Raw genomic sequence first — 18,610 nt, 5'->3', positions numbered from 1 at the left:
AACAATTCTCTTTCACCAACCAGACTGAATGATAATTATTATACATTGAAATATGATAATACCAGGCTTTCAGCCTCAGGGTAACCTAAATTCCTTCTGCTTCACTGTCTCGGTTTGACTTTGAGGTATTTAATATTCACCTCTCATACTTGCTGTAAATTAGCCTTTTCCTGGAGTTGAGATGAATATGCAATGCGATTCAAAATTAAGACAAATGCATTTGAATAAGAGACACCACATTTAAAAAAATCTTCTTTTTCCCCTCGAGACATATATGTAAAAAGAGATACTCCAGAATTATATAATTTAGAGAGAAAAATTTCAACGTAATTCAACTGAAATGTGAAACATTTGTTACATCCTTGAAATCTAAAAACCAAAAAACAACAAACTTTTGTTACGTACTTATTTAGTGGGTCAACAACTTTACGTAGCAGGATGCTTCATGCACTCAATGTGCATCAGTTTATGGTTCTGGTTGAAAAAAACAAAACACACACATATGCGCACACACACACATATGCACACACACACACACACACACACACACACACACACACGCACACACACACACACACGCACACGCACACACACAGACACACACACACACACACACACACACACATACACACACACGCACGCAAACACACACATACGCGCAAACACACACACACAAAATACTTGTGTTCAAATCCATTCCTCTTCAAAATCGGAGCAGGAACGGCAGAAACACTATGAAGAGGAGACAGGTGTGTGAGTGCACTCCCATTGCGCCACCGCTGCCATCCTGAACTGCTCTCGGCCCTGACAGGGAGAAAGAAGGAACAAAAAACACTTGGGTAAATTTCACCATTGAAGATAGTTTTTTCCTTTGTGTTCTCACTATTGGAGGTAAGTTATTAAATTAACTGATGACTATTGAGGGGCTTAATACCGTTCCACCATGACTCTAAAGGGGATGACTGTGACTAGTGCAGACCTGTAGTTCCGTGGAAACACAGGATGACTACTTCATACATGCAAACCAGTGTCCATAATTAGTGATTACAGTTATTACAGTGATTGCTGTTCATTGTTTTTAGGAGGTATGGATTACAAGGTTGTATTAGTAACGTGGCATCTACGTGGAGTTTATGTGACAATATTTGATTCAATTTCTAACTTCCCTTCCTGCTCTGCTGCTGTGATGACAAAGCATCTGCTACCACAGTTTATTATACATCTTTCACAGAGACTTGGAGTGATTCTAGAAGGATTGTGAGCCATGAAAGCTGTCACTGAATATGTGGATAAAGTAACTCTGTCTCTTAGACATTAGTTTTACATACAACTCATTTGTAAAAACAAATAAATTTTGATAGAAACTTAATGAGGCCTGGATTACTTTATTTTAATCAATATAAATAGGAACTATTTTGAATTAACATATGTGCCAATCTACAAGTTCTTTAATGACCACACAGCTAATGATTGTTAAAAATGCTAATAAATGTCACTGACAATAAATTTCATTTGTTTTCCTACAATATGTAACACTTTCTTAAAATCAACTCAATTGTGCCTTTAGAATAACTTCGAAATCTGGTTTTAAACCTGCAAACTTCTGCTTGTAACTGCTTTACATAATTGTATTGTCTTTTGCATCCCTATTATCCTAATGTATTTATCAAATACTTTTCTAATTCTGAATGTATTAATGTCTTTTTACGTTTCTTATGATTGTACTTTCTGTATTGTTGTTCTGTATGGTCTTTGTAATCTGACTCGACATTGAAAATGAGTGTCGCCCCTCAATGATCTCTGGAGGATAAATAAAGGTTGAATGAATGAATATCTCTATATGCTCATTGCATCTAAAACATGTTGTATGGTTATTTACACTCACTGCAGGCCCAACTGCTAAGGTTAGGAAACTATTGTGGTCTTAAATACTAAAAAAAAGTCAACATTGACTTGAACCACGAGACAGGCCGAGCTATCTTTATTACCTTAACCAAAACCACGATCTTTCCCTAACCATAAGCAAAGTGCTTTTGTTTCCGAAACCAAACCGCACGTCTCTAGTCCTGAGCTTTACATGCCTTGACAAAAATGTAGCACTTCCTTTATTAAAAAAAACATTACCTCACAAAATGTAAATGATAGAATATAGTATGTCATTTGTAGGAGACAGTGTTGAGGACAGCAACAGTCGAACAACACAGTAATAAAATTTTTGATTTTTTGGGTGAAGATCATTTTAAGTTAAACCAATGCCAATGCCAAATAGACACTACATCAGTGGTATGGAGTACCTCAAGGTCCTATCTTAGATCCTCATTTGTTTTCAATCTGTGTCCCTAACGTTGCAATTAGCAATACTTAGCATATGCAGCTAAATCTGCTTCTATCTGTATTTAGTTCAGATACAGAAGTTGTAAGTGAATCAACCTCATGGTTTTGGGAACAGTCTGATTTATTCTTGCAGATATATTTTGCAAAAGTACAGACATTTCTGATACAGTCAGTACATAATTGGCAAGCATCATGTTGAGAATAGTTGTTTTTCTCAAACAGACATGTCTGAATATGGATGTGTAATTCTTTGGATGATAATGGCAGAGGGAAGCAGGAAACCATGGCAGGAATCAGTCTTTGTCAGGAAGTTTAAATGACCAACACATAACATGACAATGATACATACAGTCAAGCTTTCATTAGTGAGGCAGGAGGTGAACTACATTTGGTGGTGCAGATAGCACCCATTTCTAAATGTGTGATGATGAAAATGTTATGGTCTGCAGTATCAAATGCAGTACTAAAGATTGACAATGAACATTGCTCAGCATCTCTTGCTTAAGAGGGTCATTATATCTTTAACAAGGGCATTCCTAGTACTGAGACCTGCTCTAATAACCCACAGGATTTTGTTAAAATTATGCTTTAACTTCCAGGTTTGCTTTGGTCAGTTGTAACTGGGAGTCTGTCAGCAGATGTAATGCTAATTTCTAGGGCTGCACGATATGAGGAAAATATCTAATTGCGATTATTTTGACTGATGTCGCGATGGCTATATGATTCATGATATCGAAGGGAATGATCAGTTTTGTATCATTATTCTCATTTTCATTGAATTTATTTTAATTTTAAATATTAAAATGATTATAGTGTGATTTTTGCGAGGATCTGTACCAAACAAAGATGTTTTCTTTAGTCTGTAGGATAGGATTTGTAGGCCGAGACGTCTCTGCAATACTTCATTCAGAATGGTTTGACACATTTTTTGCCTTTAACAAATTTTGCGCCACCCCCCTGCGATTTGGATATTGCACGAGTCCATATTGCGATTTCGATAAAATTGCGATTAGTTGTGCAGCCCTACTAATTTCAATTATGTTTGGCAAATACTTTGTTACAAAATATTCAACATAGTACATATATACACATTTTACATGTATAGTGTAAAATATGTGGACTACATAGAAGTGTGACAGCACACAGTATGTTTTTCAGCATGTTGTCATTTCTACCAAATGAGAATCGTTTAAGAAAGTTCTTAAGAACAAGGAGCCAGAACTGAACTAGTGTGGATAAAATCAATCTTTCCTGTTAGATGTATCTAATAAAACTGGTACATCTCAGTCATATTCATCAGGCTCCTACCATAATTAGAAAACATAATAGAGGCATGCATCATCTTATTTTCCAATGAAAATGCAAGCCATAGTCTCAGTGACTTATAACAATAACAATTTATTTGTTACTATTTAATGCACCTGTAGTATTCTAGTATTAGTGTTTGCACAGCTAAAATACAATACAGTTTTATGATGCAAAAACGTAAACACATTACTTTGATCGTGCTCTTTTCAGTGATGAGGCAAGTTCTATCAACATGAATGCATTGTATGAGGATTGAGGACAAATTTCAACTTTTTCCTTTGAAGCTTGTAACACAATGACTACTCATTTCCCTTGGATTTCCATGAGTTCAACATGAGTTTCCTTTGGGGCATCTTTCCAATTACCCTGCCACAGTGGATTATCCCTAATCCTGCATATGGCTAATAAGAATAATGACGTTCACTCGTAGTCAAAATCAAAGCCATTAATACAATTATGTTGTGTTAATGGAGCGGGTTTGCTTACAAGATGCTGCAACCATCAGTCACAAGGACACATTAAATGCCAAGATGAGTTGGGGTGAGGTGTTTATCTCTGCACTATCGACACAGCTCAACATGCTTGTTCTAAGTACACACGGGGCTCTACACCAGAAATCTACAATCTGCAGATACAAGACATATTTCAGCTTGCAGAGAGCTTCTGCAGCTTTCTGTGTTTGCTTTCACAGTTTCCTGTGTAGGAGTTGAAATACGAAAACTAGAGCTACAAACAATCACACAAGCACAAAGGATGATAATGAAAGATGACGAATACTTACATTGGAAAAACGAGCATGCAAAAATCAAAATGAAGCCATGTCACACAGTGAGGCGGTTAGGTTGGCAAAGGAGAAGATGAAACATGGTTAGAAAAAACAGGCTGCAACGACCATTTTCACAAAGCTTCACATGACATCTGTATGGCGGTTTGTTTTGCCATTCCAATTCTTCTAAGATGCTGTCTGCCATGAAACAGTTTTACATGTCACTTCATGAAGAGAACAAAGAGTTATCAAAAGCAGGACAATTCTGACAGGATCAAAGAGCCCAGAAACGATTTGTCTCTTCTTGTTATACACTGTATATAGCTCCAGTGACACTGCAGCCTAACTTCCAGTTTGTGAAAATGGCTGTTTGTCATGTGCCAGCATGCAGTTAATACTTTCGATCCACGACAGTTGAAGTGCATGCTGGAGCAGAATACTAACCTTGCAATAGCGTTGAGCTAGTGGGTTCTATTACCACTACACAAGGGGAACAAATGAAACAGAGCAACATATTGGAAACTGAACAGCAACAAATCATTGACAGCACTTGCACACTGCACAGTTACATACTGCGATAGAGTAATAGTGCCAACAGCCATCCATCAGTGCAGGTGTTGTCAAAGGTCAGTTTTAAAGCCACTACAGTATTTGAATTCTGACAAACCACTCAGTGTTGATAAAGTGATAATGTGCAACAGACTGAGCTGCAAAAGGACTCTAATGCTCCTGTTCTACAGGCCCAATAACGTGGAAGCCTGGCAACTTTTTAGGTGCATCAGAATGAATACGGAACACAGTTCTCTGGTTTGAACCCAACAATCTGTAGGCACAGATCTACGTAGGTGTAATAATACAATCACATAAAAGAAGACTGGGACTTCTTGTATTTCATCATTGTATATTTACCCTACACAATCTGTCTTTCTGTGCAAATGAGGATTTTGAGTCATGAATAGGGATATATTTACGTTTAAAAAACAGTTATAGCTTTCAGGAAATGGATAAAGGTTGGGCGGCATTTTAAATATACTTTCCTTTCTACAGTACTGTAAATGTACCAGATTCCTGTACTCACCATACAGAAGGAAGCTTGTGTTTGAGCTCCCGAGTTTGTTTACGGCGACACAAGTGTAGTTGCCGTAATCTCCGTCAGACACATTAAAAAATGTCAGCTTCGACAGCGATCCGGTATTCACAATCTCCATACCATCCAAGCCAGTGAGGATCCTAGATGTGAGATGTGAGAAAGGAAATGTCCGTGGACAATACAACAATATTAGTTTCAATAATAATTAGGACCACATTTGCAGTAATCTGGTTTTATGTCTAGCAGCTGATCAATAACCATCAATAACTGTGAACACTGATGGCAGTAAGCACACACACACACACACACACACACACACATCTTCCATTTGCCTGCATAAATTGCAAATGTAATTGTATATGTACTAATTACCTTCTGTCCTCCTTATACCACTCAAAATCTGCCTCAGGCACTGCATCAGCTTCACACTCCAGGACTCCTCTGTGGCCCAGAGTCACTCCAACATCTCTGCCCGCTGACACAGTCGGAGCATCTACAAGCAAGCAGCAGCAACAGGAACAGGAATTAGGAGTTAAAATGATGCACAATATTCCATACACTGGTGAAACTGCATGGTGTCCGGATGTGATGAGAAGGAATTAACGGCTCAGGTTTTAATTTGATACAATCCATTCTGTTTCTCCTGCAGCAAAGAAGCTTCACATTATTGAATATATTTGACTGTGGCCACTGGTTGAGCATTCAGTTACCGCTCATGGACCCCCAAATTCTCACATATCGTTCTGGGCTCTTTGTGAGCCTTGGAAACTTTGAGCCACACAAATGGTGACTACTATGCAGCCCTATTCCCATTCTCAATTAATCTGCTGATATTTGTCTTAATTAGGATTGGACTCTAAATGCTCAATTTCCATTCTTCCAAATTTCTTGTTTTTTGTCCAACCAACATTTATGTTCTAATAAGTTAGTAAAAGAAAAGTAGCACATTATTATAATTGAAAAGTTGTAACTTGCCAGTGTCCACCATTTTTGCTTGAAATGATTACTTAAATGATAAATTGATTATCAACATCATTGCCATTTAATTTTGGGTCTATCAACTAATTGATTAACCAAGTAATAGAAACCTGGGGCCTAGTTTTTAACATCACATGATTTTAAAATCAGCAGGCGTTTGACATAAAACTAATTACTTCATACTTCTCTTTGACTCCAGAAAGTACATTTGAAGTGGTGTTCCAATAGTTCAGATAGTAAAGTAAATGGAAAAACACATAATGCCAAATTAAATTAATAAAAATCAACAACAAAAAAGCCAAAACCTCAACCAAAGTCTTCTACTGTAAGTCCATTGCAAATCAGAAAATGGTTCAATCCAGGTGCAATAAAGTTTTTTCATGGACTCCATTACATTAAAAAAGTTAAATCCCTGAATATCTGAATGTCCACCACTAATACTTTGCTTATTAGTAGGGCTGCAACTAATGACTCTTTGAATTATCTCTGATTAATATGTTGATGATTGATTAATCACTATAAAATGGTAGGCACTAGTGAAAAACTATCACGTCCCAACATGCTATGGTTGAATTGCGTCACCTTTTCTCTTCATTGAGTTGACGATGGTATATGACAGAAACAACAGGAAAGGTTCATATTTGAGAAGCTGGAAGCGAAAAATGTTTAACACTTTTTCTTAATAGATGATTTAAATGATTACATGATTATCAAAAATAGCTGACGTCAATAGACTCATTGTTGCATCGACTCATTGTTTCAGCACGGTTTATTCAAATACAAAATGTTTAAATTCCTCAGCCAAAGCCGTGGACTCACAGTTGACGGTGATGTCTAGGGTCTTGACATCTGCGTCAATCTCGTTGACAGCTGTGCATTCATATGTCCCTGCTTTCTGTCTGGAGATAGATGGGATTTCCAGGTACTCATCGTCTGATCCCAGGTCCCCTGGGAAAGGTCACACACACACACACACACACACACACACACACACACACACACGGGAAGAAAGTGGAGATGGAAATTCAGAGTTAATGTGACAAGTCAACAGCTGTAGCCTCGATTGTCATTTTTGCACTCTGTTGTAGAGCTGTAATCGGGCCTTAAAAGTTCGGCCCGACAAGGCCCGAGCCCGACAGAATTCGGCCCGAGCCCGACCAGTACATTTTGATTGACAGATTTTTAAAAGCCCGAACCCGTTTACAGCCCGACTGTACAAAAGGCCGTCTATCAGCAGTGATTAGAGTGTCGGACAATAGCGCGGACACGCGCTTCACACAGCGAGTGGGCACACGCACCACTCGGCGGAAAAGGGAGAGAAAGAAAAAAGAGACTGCGCCACACGCACACAGCTCTTTTGTCTTCCGTCAAGAATGAGTAATTTATACATTTTTTTAACATCATTTATTCATGACTAACGGAGGCTATCGGCCAGTTGGAAGTTGGAACAAAGAAATAAAATAAGCCCTCCAGAAGCCAGCCTCTGTTTCACCTCCTCAGCATCCATTTTCACGCTAATCGAAACGCTTCACCTGACCGCTCGTTTACTGCGCAACTCAGAGCGCAAGCCCGAGCCTGGCCCGAGCCCGTGTAACATGATAGAAATGAAGACCGAACGTCCCGTCGGGTTCGGGCAAAGATCTTCAGCTCTACTCTGTTGTCCCTGCATGGCCTCTGGAAAGTCATTGTCACGCCGGTGACTATCTGAATGTGTAAAGTAACTAGTAACTAAAGCTGTCAGATGAATGTAGTGGAGTAAAAAGTACAATATTTCTCTCTGAAATGTAGCAGAGGAGAAGTAGGAAGTGGCATGAAAAGAAAAGACTCAAGCGAAAGTACAAATACCTCAATATTTGGACTTAAGTACAGCACTGGAGTAACTGTACTTAGTTACATTCCAACACTGGTGATGATAATTGTTAGTCATCTACTTATTTATTATTTGATTTTATTTATACTGTGATGTAGTACAGTGCAGTAAGAATGATTCTGGTATCTGGAAAAAAAAAGAGAATCTATTTTGGTATTAACAACAGAGAGAGAAGTTCAAACTCCAACACAGAAATCAAAGAATGAAGTTGGGAAGCAGCAGCAGGAGCGCCGACAGGTCCTGTTCATTCTTGTAGCAACCTGATCTACTACGACAGGGAAATGGCACACAGCTACATGTGTGTCAAACCTTACAGAGGTAAATATCGTGACACAGGCTCAATTCTGCCTCTCATGTCATGTTTTCTTTCAACACCAGTTCTTGAGCTTACTGACATTTTTCTGAGGATGTTACAACACTTGGTGATTAGTGCTTTGTTCAGCCCACACTCATTATCAATTGTCTGTCAGCTCTTTCATATTCTGCTCCTTTGTATGTGTCTCTTACGCCTGCGAGCACAACAGGACTACTACTGAGATGTGACAATATGAGCGGCCCTGCTACTTTTTTCTGTTTCAATTTGACACGCCTGACAGAGACACTTAATACAGCACTCAACGTAAAGAACAAAAACCGTAATTGACTTTGAGCCTCCTCCCAAGATGGTGGTAGGTGTCAGTAATGCATCGCACATGGATTCACTTTGCTGGGTTTCTGCACATTACTGAAATACACCTGGGGAGTTCTCACTGGCACACTGATCATCTGATGAGGAGTATCGGGATGTGTGCAGGTTCCACTCTGTTCCTTTTTCTGCTTGGCTTTGTCTCAACAGGGGATACTACATTTTTGCCAATAGAGACCGCAGTGTCACTTAAAGCCACACTGCTGTCCTTTGAGGAGAGTTAATCAAGACGAGGCTGCCAGGTGACGCACGTCCTCAAAGTCCTCACATCAAACATCAGTTTTACGGCAGGTGGCTTTTCACTTTAGCAGCGTAAGCAGCTGTCCTCCTCGCTGACACATGAAAGCAATGTTTCACTATGATGGCCTCTAAATAAATTCATAAAAACAATTGACAATGATGGCTGGGAGAAAGCTACACGATTCTTCTCACTACTATTACGGGTCCCATATTATGCTCATGTTCAGGTTCATGCCTGTATTTTGGGTTTCTACGTAAACATGTCTACATGTTTTAATGTTCAAAAGACATTTTTCTCATACTGTCTGTCTGAATATACCTGTATTCACCTTCTGTCTGAAACGCTCCGTTTTAGCGCCTGTCTCTTTAAGCCACCCTCCTGAAAATGCCCAGTCTGCTCTGATTGGTTAGCGTTTCCGTGTCTTCTGTACCTGCGCTCTCTGAGTCTCTGCACCGCCATTGCAGCCGGGGAATGATTGTAAACGGCATTGTAGCGCCACTGTCTACCTATATATAGTATAGTTGTGACTAGGTATGTAACGGTAAACCACGGTAAAAATGTTGAAGATAACAATTACCTTTTTCATTTAAAATATCATTATTATCACGGTGGATTACCACGGTGTGGAAACCGCGTATTCCCAGCTTAATCCGAGGCTCCTGAAGTTGCCGCGCGGGCACACTGCGTAGCCTACAGTGCGTTTCTTGAAGTTGGAATCATGGCATGAGGAGGAGATGACAGCGCTCAGGACATTTATCAGCCTTGTAAAAAAGGCCATAGTAACACTTGCTCTCTCTCTCTCTCTCTCTCCTGAGATGATTGACCAATCAGTGACGAGAGTCATCGCTTTGATCTCCTGCCAATCACTCACGCTCAGACAGGAGAATGGTACAAAACAGCTGTAAACGGACTTTTTTCTTTTCCAGTTTTCGGACTTGTTGAAGTGAAGTGTGTAGCCCAGAACCTAAGTTTAAACTATTCTGTAGCTTGCTAAACTGTCCTGGGTTTTACTGACTATCTGTGTAAACGTTAAAGCTACTTTCATATTTCAATAAGTGTTCTGCTACGATGTGGATTAAGTTTTGCCCGTGTTACGGCGTGACATTTATTTGGAGAGAGAGAGATATATTATCGTCTTGATAATATTGCTGTTGCTGTGTTTCTTATTGCATAGCTGACAGATGTGCAGATTGTTTAATATTACTTGTGCAGCCACGTGTTGATATTCAGGTTGTGTTTGCTAGCGAGGTGCAATCTCCAGTAAACAGATAGCGCTGTGGAGCCACGTGCTTGGCTATTAAAGGTGTATTACACGGTTTGCTCCGTTATGGATATGTGTGCTGTAATAGATGTGGCTTATTCTCAGTTTGTGTTACTGAGCAATATGTTACACTTATGTTAATTATTAGAGATAAATTAAAATTAAAAATTTTATTAAAAATTAATGTAATTCTTAGTATTGTTTCTTGTTATATGCTGGTGGCTATAACATTTAGTTTTTGGTAAATAATGTTTATAGTAAGTCAGATGCTTATTAATGTGCATTATTATTTGCTTATATTTCAGCACCACATCCAACTTGTAATGTAATGTCATATACAACTTCATAATTAACTTCATGTTGGAGTTGTAAATAAATCTTCCTGGATCTCAAAGTCAGACATCTCTGGTTCAAGTTCTTACCGGACCCCTTACAACCGGCCGGTGTTTCAGTAGCCAGTTTTCAATAGTTTTTACAAGCCTATTGCCTATATTTTTGTAATATAATAAACACTGTTACACTTTTTGAAACTATTTCAGCTTGTGTAGGCCTATCAGTGCTTTCTGAACATACTGAACTGATATATGATATGATGATAATACCGAAAACCGTGATAATTTTGGTCACTATAACCGTGAGGTTAAATTTTCATACCGTTACATCCCTAGTTGTGACATCACAACTGTACGGAAGTCCTGACGACTCGTTTAAAGGCACAGTTTCTGAATACGGGCTGTGTGCATTTCTCTATGGCTTTAACGCTTTGATACTTTCACAGTATTTATATAGAACCGCGACCTGCTTTACAATTAAAAAAGACATGAAAATCTCACTTTTTACAATATGGGACCTTTAATAGTAATGTTGTTTCTGTTGTATTGCTTTAAAATAATCATGCTGATGTTCAAAGTCTTGCTTTATACCAGAGCAGTTTATTGTAATGGAAGCACAGTGCCTCACATGAAATGCAGAGTGCCTCTGCCAACTAAATAATGTATTACACCTCTATCAATTTTATGTAAAGCTTGGAGGAAAACAGGCGGAGCAGCTACTGTACATTATAAAGCAAAGGCCACATAGCGAGTGAGTGAGGTGATATTTTAACTGTACCCTACTAACTGAATTGATGAAAATGTGTCGGAATTTCTCAGCCCAGCCGGAGATTGAGTTGTAAATTAGCTTTGCAGTAACTAATAAAAGCAGCATGTTGCACTGTTGGGGAAAATGAAAACCCTGTGAGTTGGTAAAAGCTGTAGCCTGACGTCGTCATACTCAGATTCTAGTCAGAATCTGAGTCTGATACTGCTCAACTGGGCTGTGATTATGGGGCGTGTTTCAACCGAACCAGGAAAGAAAATGCCTCTGCACTCAATTGAATAGACCTACAACCAATCAGATTTCACATTTACATTTTATTTCCATCTTTGAAACAAACAAATTGCAAGAAAGTACAAATTTGAATAGTACTTTTGACCATCATATATTTTATAAAGATGCAAAGGTAGGTAATAACACAGTGTCTAAAATCCTACAGTAGCATTACAGTATAATCCAACTGAATAGCCCTCATCGATTTTGCCAGGTTTTTGTTTGTTTCATAATGTGATCGAACCTTAACTGTAGAGTTGTCACATCATAAACGTGATTTATTTTTCAACAGTGATATGCAACAGTTTTAGCAGCACGGATGCCGTCGTCCTGCTGATAGTGGCGTCCGATGAGGAAACACACTGATGTGATGTTCTACAGCAGAGGGCATTGACAATCCATCACCATTGCCTTATTATCCAGTCAGTATAGTCATATAGTCTATATCCTAGACATTCTACTTGGAAATGCACCACAGGAAATTCCGCCGCATGCATGTATTTTCGCCGATGTCCGTCACCTTCCTCTTTCTTGTGTTGGCGTTCTAACCTCTGGTGGATTTGTGAGGACTATGGTTAACTGCTCCTCAGATCTCTGCAGGGTAAATCCAGACAGCTAGCTAGACTATCTGTCCAATCTGAGTTTTCTGAGTTTTCTCTTTGTTAAAGAGGGCTGCTGGGTTTGTGACCGAGTCATTAGTGAGATAGACTGTGCACTGGCATCAAGGTGACATGGCAGGACATCAGGGAGACCAGACAGGACAAGGTGGTGGGGAGAAGAAAGCAAAACGAGCCAGGAACTCTCGGGAGAGGGCTGCAGAAGATAATGTACCCTTTCCTGTGTCCCTGAAATGCCATCCTCAAACTCAAGGGCAAAGAAGAAAATGGGGTAGAAAATGAAAAGAGAGAAAGATATTTGTGTACAGGGCGAGGGGAGCAACTTTGGCGGGGGGAAGACAGGAGAGCAGATGCTTGAGGGATATAGTCATTTAAGGAGAGGGAACAGGGGGATATGGTGAGGCAGGATTTAAATTGATGAATCCAAGCAAAGGGGAGAGAAAGAAATAGAAGCAGAATGGCAGAAAGGAGCTGTTAATAGACAGAAAAGCACACACAACCAGAGAGAGAGTGGGAGTGGAGATGCTCTTACCAGTGGTGTCTTAAGGGAGGGAAGGTCAAAGTGAAATGTGTTGAAGAAGAAGCAACAAAAGCTTTTGTTACTCAGACAAACACCGAGGAAAAACATTTATTTAAAAGATGTCCAAGAAGACAATGAAGGAAAGCAAGCGACTGCTGCTGCACTGCAGCTCCGTTCTGAGACTGAGCCTCTGCAGCTGTCGCTCTGCAAGGCAAATATATAGATAGGTATTTTTCCACTGATTATCAGCCTTTGGCATGTGGAGTTTCTTAATGTGCCTTTGATGCATCATCCTCTTTGAAGGAAACAAACATGAAAGGGGCGAGCGATAAAAGGAATCATAGAAATACAGTAGCTTGGGGTTCTATGTATTACTGCCATGCAATAAGGCAGCTTTACTTCTATTGAAGAGGTTTGCCAGTGAAGATAATCTGTTGTGACAGTACGGTTTAGATTTGACCCGTCAATAGCATGCACATGTTTGAGCATACTAAAAATGAAAACCATGCCTGCTACTAATCTCTCAGGCCAAACTTCTATTGTATCTCAGTTAGACTGAAGGAGAAGCAGCAGTGTAAGTGAAGGATTCAGTGTGTAAAGAATATACATTATGTCAGTGAATGTGAGGGGATGAATCACACTACTGCTTATGCATGCTAAATAAAATAAAAAAATAATGAAGAACACTCTTCTCTTGTGTTGAACATTTCCATTCCACTTCAATAAAAGGAACGGTTAACAACCCAATCCAATTAGTTAATTCCTAGAGTAGGACTGGTCTATGCATCACTGCTTAAACATCTTTGATAAAAAAGCAACTACAGAAAGTCATATTTGTACTTTTAAGTGTTAGTGTCTGCCCAGGGACAGCAGATGTATGATTTTTTTCAAACTCACGTGCATGTGGATCGTCTGAAAACGAGGCATTACTCAATTTTGGCTTTGCCATAATTCAAAAATTCTGATCCGTGTGATGCTATCCTCAGGATAATTACACCTGCTGGTGCGTACGAATGCATTCATAAAAAAAAAATTTGAACAATTTTCTGTTTAATGTTTCCTGCAGTGGTGGGGTGAAGGGAGTTATTAGTCTTTTACTTACAATACGATACACTCTATTGTCCTCGAGGGGAAATTAATTTTGGACATTTTTTACTTACAATATCCCCAAAATGAAAAAACGAGGTAGAGATGATGTGACCCTGCCCGGAGGAAGCCCGGGGCCCCCGTCTGGAGCCAGGCCCAGATGGAGGGCCCGTCAGCGAGCGCCTGGTGGCCGGGTTTGCCACGGAGCACGGCCGGGCACAGCCCGAAAAAGCTACGTGGCACCTCTCTCTCCAACCCATGGGCCCACCACCTGTGGGCGGAACCGCTGGGGTCGGGTGCGCTGCCACATGGGTGGCAGTGAAGGTCAGGGGCCTCGACGGACCAGACCCGGGCAGCAGACGCTGGCTCTGGGGACGTGGAACGTCACCTCTCTGTGGGGGAAGGAACCGGAACTTGTGCGGGAGGTGGAGCGCTACCAGTTGGATCTGGTCTTACCTCTACGCACAGTCTCGGTTCTGGAACCATACTCCTGGATAGGGGTTGGACTCTTTTCTTCTCCGGAGTTGCCCAGGGTGTGAGGCGCCGGGCGGGTGTGGGGATACTCACAAGCCCCCGGCTGAGCGCCACTACGTTGGAGTTTACCCCAGTGGACGAGAGGGTCGCCTCCCTACGCCTGCGGGTTGTGGGGGGGAAAACTCTGACTGTTGTTTGTGCGTATGCACCAAACAAGAGCTCGGAGTATTCGGCCTTCTTGGAGACCTTGAATGGAGTCCTGTATGGGGCTCCAGTAGGGGACTCCATAGTTCTGCTGGGGGACTTCAACGCGCACGTGGGCAATGATGGAGACACATGGAGAGGCGTGATTGGGAGGAACGGCCTCCCTGATCTAAACCAGAGTGGTTGTTTGTTGTTGGACTTCTGTGCTAGTCATGGATTGTCTATAACGAACACCATGTTCGAACATAGGGATGCTCATAAGTGTACTTGGTACCAGAGCACCCTAGGCCAAAGGTCAATGATCGATTTTATAATCATTTCATCTGATCTGAGGCCATATGTTTTGGACACTCGGGTGAAGAGAGGGGCAGAGCTGTCAACTGATCACCATCTGGTGGTGAGTTGGGTCAGAGGGTGGGGGAAGACTCTGGACAGACCTGGTAAACCCAAACGGGTAGTGCGGGTGAACTGGGAACGTCTGGAGGAGGCCCCTGTCCGACGGACTTTCAACTCACACCTCCGGCGGAGCTTTTCGTGCATCCCTGTGGAGGCTGGGGGCATTGAACCCGAGTGGACAATGTTCAAAGTTTCCATTGCTGAAGCTGCGGCGGGGAGCTGTGGTCTTATGGTCTTAGGTGCCTCAAGGGGCGGCAACCCACGAACACCGTGGTGGACACCGGTGGTCAGGGAAGCCGTCCGACTGAAGAAGGAGTCTTTCTGGGATATGTTATCCCAGGGGACTCCGGAGGCAGTTGCAAGGTACCGAAGGGCCCGAAGGGCTGCAGCCTCTGCCGTGAAAGAGGCAAAGCAGCGGGTGTGGGAGAAGTTCGGAGAAGACATGGAGAAGGACTTTCGGTCGGCACCAAGGTGCTTCTGGAAAACCGTTCGCCACCTCAGGAGGGGGAAGCGGGGAACCATCCAAGCTGTGTACAGTAAGGATGGGACGCTGCTGACCTCAACTGAGGAGGTAATAGGGCGGTGGAAGGAGCACTTTGAGGAACTCCTAAATCCGACTAATACGCCCTCTATGGTAGAGGCAGAGCTGGAGGATGATGGGGGATTGTCGTCAATTTCCCTGGTGGAAGTTGCTGAGGTAGTTAAACAACTCCACAGTGGCAAAGCCCCAGGGATTGATGAGATCCATCCAGAAATGCTTAAAGCTCTGGGTGTGGAGGGGTTGTCTTGGTTGACACGCCTCTTCAACATTGCGTGGAAGTCGGGGACGGTGCCTAAGGAGTGGCAGACCGGGGTGGTGGTTCCCCTTTTCAAAAAGGGGGACCAGAGGGTGTGTGCCAATTACAGGGGTATCACACTTCTCAGCCTCCCCAGTAAAGTCTACTCCAAGGTGCTGGAAAGGAGGGTTCGGTCGATAGTCGAACCTCAGGTTGAAGAGGAACAATGCGGATTCCGTCCTGGTCGTGGAACAACGGACCAGATCTTTACTCTCGCAAGGATCCTGGAGGGAGCCTGGGAGTATGCCCAACCGGTCTACATGTGCTTTGTGGATCTGGAGAAGGCGTATGACCGGGTCACCCGGGAGACACTGTGGGAGGTGCTGCGGGAGTATGGGGTGAGGGGGACCCTTCTCAGGGCCATCCAATCTCTGTACGACCAAAGCGAGAGCTGTGTCCGGGTTCTCGGCAGTAAGTCGGACTCGTTTCAGGTGAGAGTTGGCCTCCGCCAGGGCTGCGCTTTGTCACCAATCCTGTTTGTAGTATTTATGGACAGGATATCGAGGCGTAGTCGGGGTGGAGAGGGGTTGCAGTTTGGTGAGCTGGGGATCTCATCGCTGCTTTTTGCAGATGATGTGGTCCTGATGGCATCGTCGGCCTGTGACCTTCAGCACTCACTGGATCGGTTCGCAGCCGAGTGTGAAGCGGCTGGGATGAGGATCAGCACCTCTAAATCTGAGGCCATGGTTCTCAGAAGGAAACCGATGGAGTGCCTTCTCCAGGTAGGGAATGAGTCTTTACCCCAAGTGAAGGAGTTCAAGTACCTTGGAGTCTTGTTCGCGAGTGAGGGAACAATGGAGCGGGAGATTGGTCGGAGAATCGGCGCAGCGGGTGCGGTATTACACTCAATTTATCGCACCGTTGTGACGAAAAGAGAGCTGAGCCAGAAGGCAAAGCTCTCAATCTACCGGTCAGTTTTCGTTCCTACCCTCACCTATGGTCATGAAGGCTGGGTCATGACCGAAAGAACGAGATCCAGGGTACAAGCGGCCGAAATGGGTTTCCTCAGGAGGGTGGCTGGCGTCTCCCTTAGAGATAGGGTGAGAAGCTCAGTCATCCGTGAGGAGCTCGGAGTAGAGCCGCTGCTCCTTCGCGTCGAAAGGAGCCAGTTGAGGTGGTTCGGGCATCTGGTAAGGATGCCCCCTGGGCGCCTCCCTAGGGAGGTTTTCCAGGCACGTCCAGCTGGGAGGAGGCCTCGGGGAAGACCCAGGACTAGGTGGAGGGATTATATCTCCAACCTGGCCTAGGAACGCCTCGGGATCCCCCAGTCGGAGCTGGTTAATGTGGCTCGGGAAAGGGAAGTTTGGGGTCCCCTGCTGGAGCTGCTACCCCCGCGACCCGTTACCGGATAAGCGGAAGAAGATGGATGGATGAATATCCCCAAAATCAAAGACAAGATGCACCAACATCAATAAAGGTATAAAATACCCCCCGCCTACCTCTTCAGGGGCTAATCATAACCTTCTTTCAGATATAGCTGCACTGTATGACCTGTTCTACTAATAAACAGCATCTTGCATTTCAGTAACATAATGTATCTGACAGTATTGTTAGCTAACTGGCTAGCTTACCAGTTCTTGGAAGGAAAAAGAAACACATTCTAAATAGTCTTGCATCGCCAGACCTTCCTCCACAGCGCTGCGGAGGAGGGTCTGGCTAGTCCACACAGCATTCCAGCAGGGTTTATTGACATTTCTTTAAACCAATCACAATCGTCTTGAGCGGCGCTAGGACGGAGCCACGGTGCCTCTGCAAAATAGCCTCAGGAAGGAACTTGTTTTGGTGGAACATGTGTACGTTCAAAAGTAGTTTTAGTCGTGCAACAGAAAACTCAGATTGGACAGATAGTCTAGCTAGCTGTCTGGATTTACCCTGCAGAGATCTGAGGAGCAGTTAACCATAGTCCTCAGAAATCCACCAGAGTTTAGAACGCCAACACAGAGACAGAGGAAGGGGATGGACATCCGGCCAAAAAGAGGAACATCCGGCGGAATCTCTGGTTGCACCTGAACAATCCCGGAAATGAAACGTTGTGGATATAGACTACATCTAAATGAATCTAAAAGGAGGAGGCAGAACAGCTGTCACTTGGTAGGATGCAGAGCAGCACTCCACGTGTTTGAAAAGGTAAGCTACAGTATCCAGAGGCTGTGGATGTAACATTAATGTTACTTTTAGTTGGCTATCATCCATGTGTATTCAGTAGGCAATAAAGGAATATTACCATGGTAATGTTATCTGGCGTTATTTGTTTTAACTGCTCGATTCAAGCTTGACCCAAACAGTGAACAGCATTTTAGTGAACAAGTTAGTGAATTCAGCCTCAGAATGATTCAGCTCTGCAGCGGAGAGAACAGCTGGCTGCAATAATGACGAGTGAACAGAACGGCAGAGTGTTCAAGCACCGGAGTTTAGTGATAACAACTAAGGATTATCAGTATAGTGTATTACTGCAGAGCAGTGACGCGGGCACTGTGTATGTGACCCGTTACAGCCGTCTACATACAGGTGGACAGTGTTGTTTTCTGTCAATGCTGCAATAGATGAGAAAACACCTGTAACCATGGTAACTCTAC

The 18,610-nt window shown here is 42.6% G+C and overlaps 1 protein-coding gene across 5 annotated transcripts in view; it reads right to left on the bottom strand.

Moving 5' to 3' along the window:
* Positions 1–259: 259 nt before the first annotated feature.
* ntm (neurotrimin) overlaps positions 260–18,610 on the bottom strand; it is a 519,740-nt gene continuing 501,389 nt past the window's right edge. For 3 of the 5 annotated variants that reach the window (XM_031310844.2, XM_031310847.2, XM_031310843.2), the window contains 5 exons: positions 7,296–7,424; positions 5,871–5,991; positions 5,487–5,638; positions 4,853–4,888; positions 260–804 (listed from right to left, as the gene is read on the bottom strand). In XM_031310844.2, the coding sequence (XP_031166704.1) occupies positions 704–804; positions 4,853–4,888; positions 5,487–5,638; positions 5,871–5,991; positions 7,296–7,424 (539 nt within the window). In that variant the 3' untranslated portion in view covers positions 260–703. The remainder of the gene's footprint in view (positions 805–4,852; positions 4,889–5,486; positions 5,639–5,870; positions 5,992–7,295; positions 7,425–18,610) is intronic. The other 2 variants (XM_031310845.2, XM_031310846.2) reach the window with 2 other exon arrangements.

The sequence above is a fragment of the Sander lucioperca genome, chromosome 13 (genome assembly GCF_008315115.2).
Source record: "Sander lucioperca isolate FBNREF2018 chromosome 13, SLUC_FBN_1.2, whole genome shotgun sequence".
NCBI classification, from domain to species: Eukaryota; Metazoa; Chordata; class Actinopteri; order Perciformes; family Percidae; genus Sander; species Sander lucioperca.
Note: the sequence above shows the minus strand (reverse complement) of the source record. Positions and strands in the feature narration are given on the sequence as shown.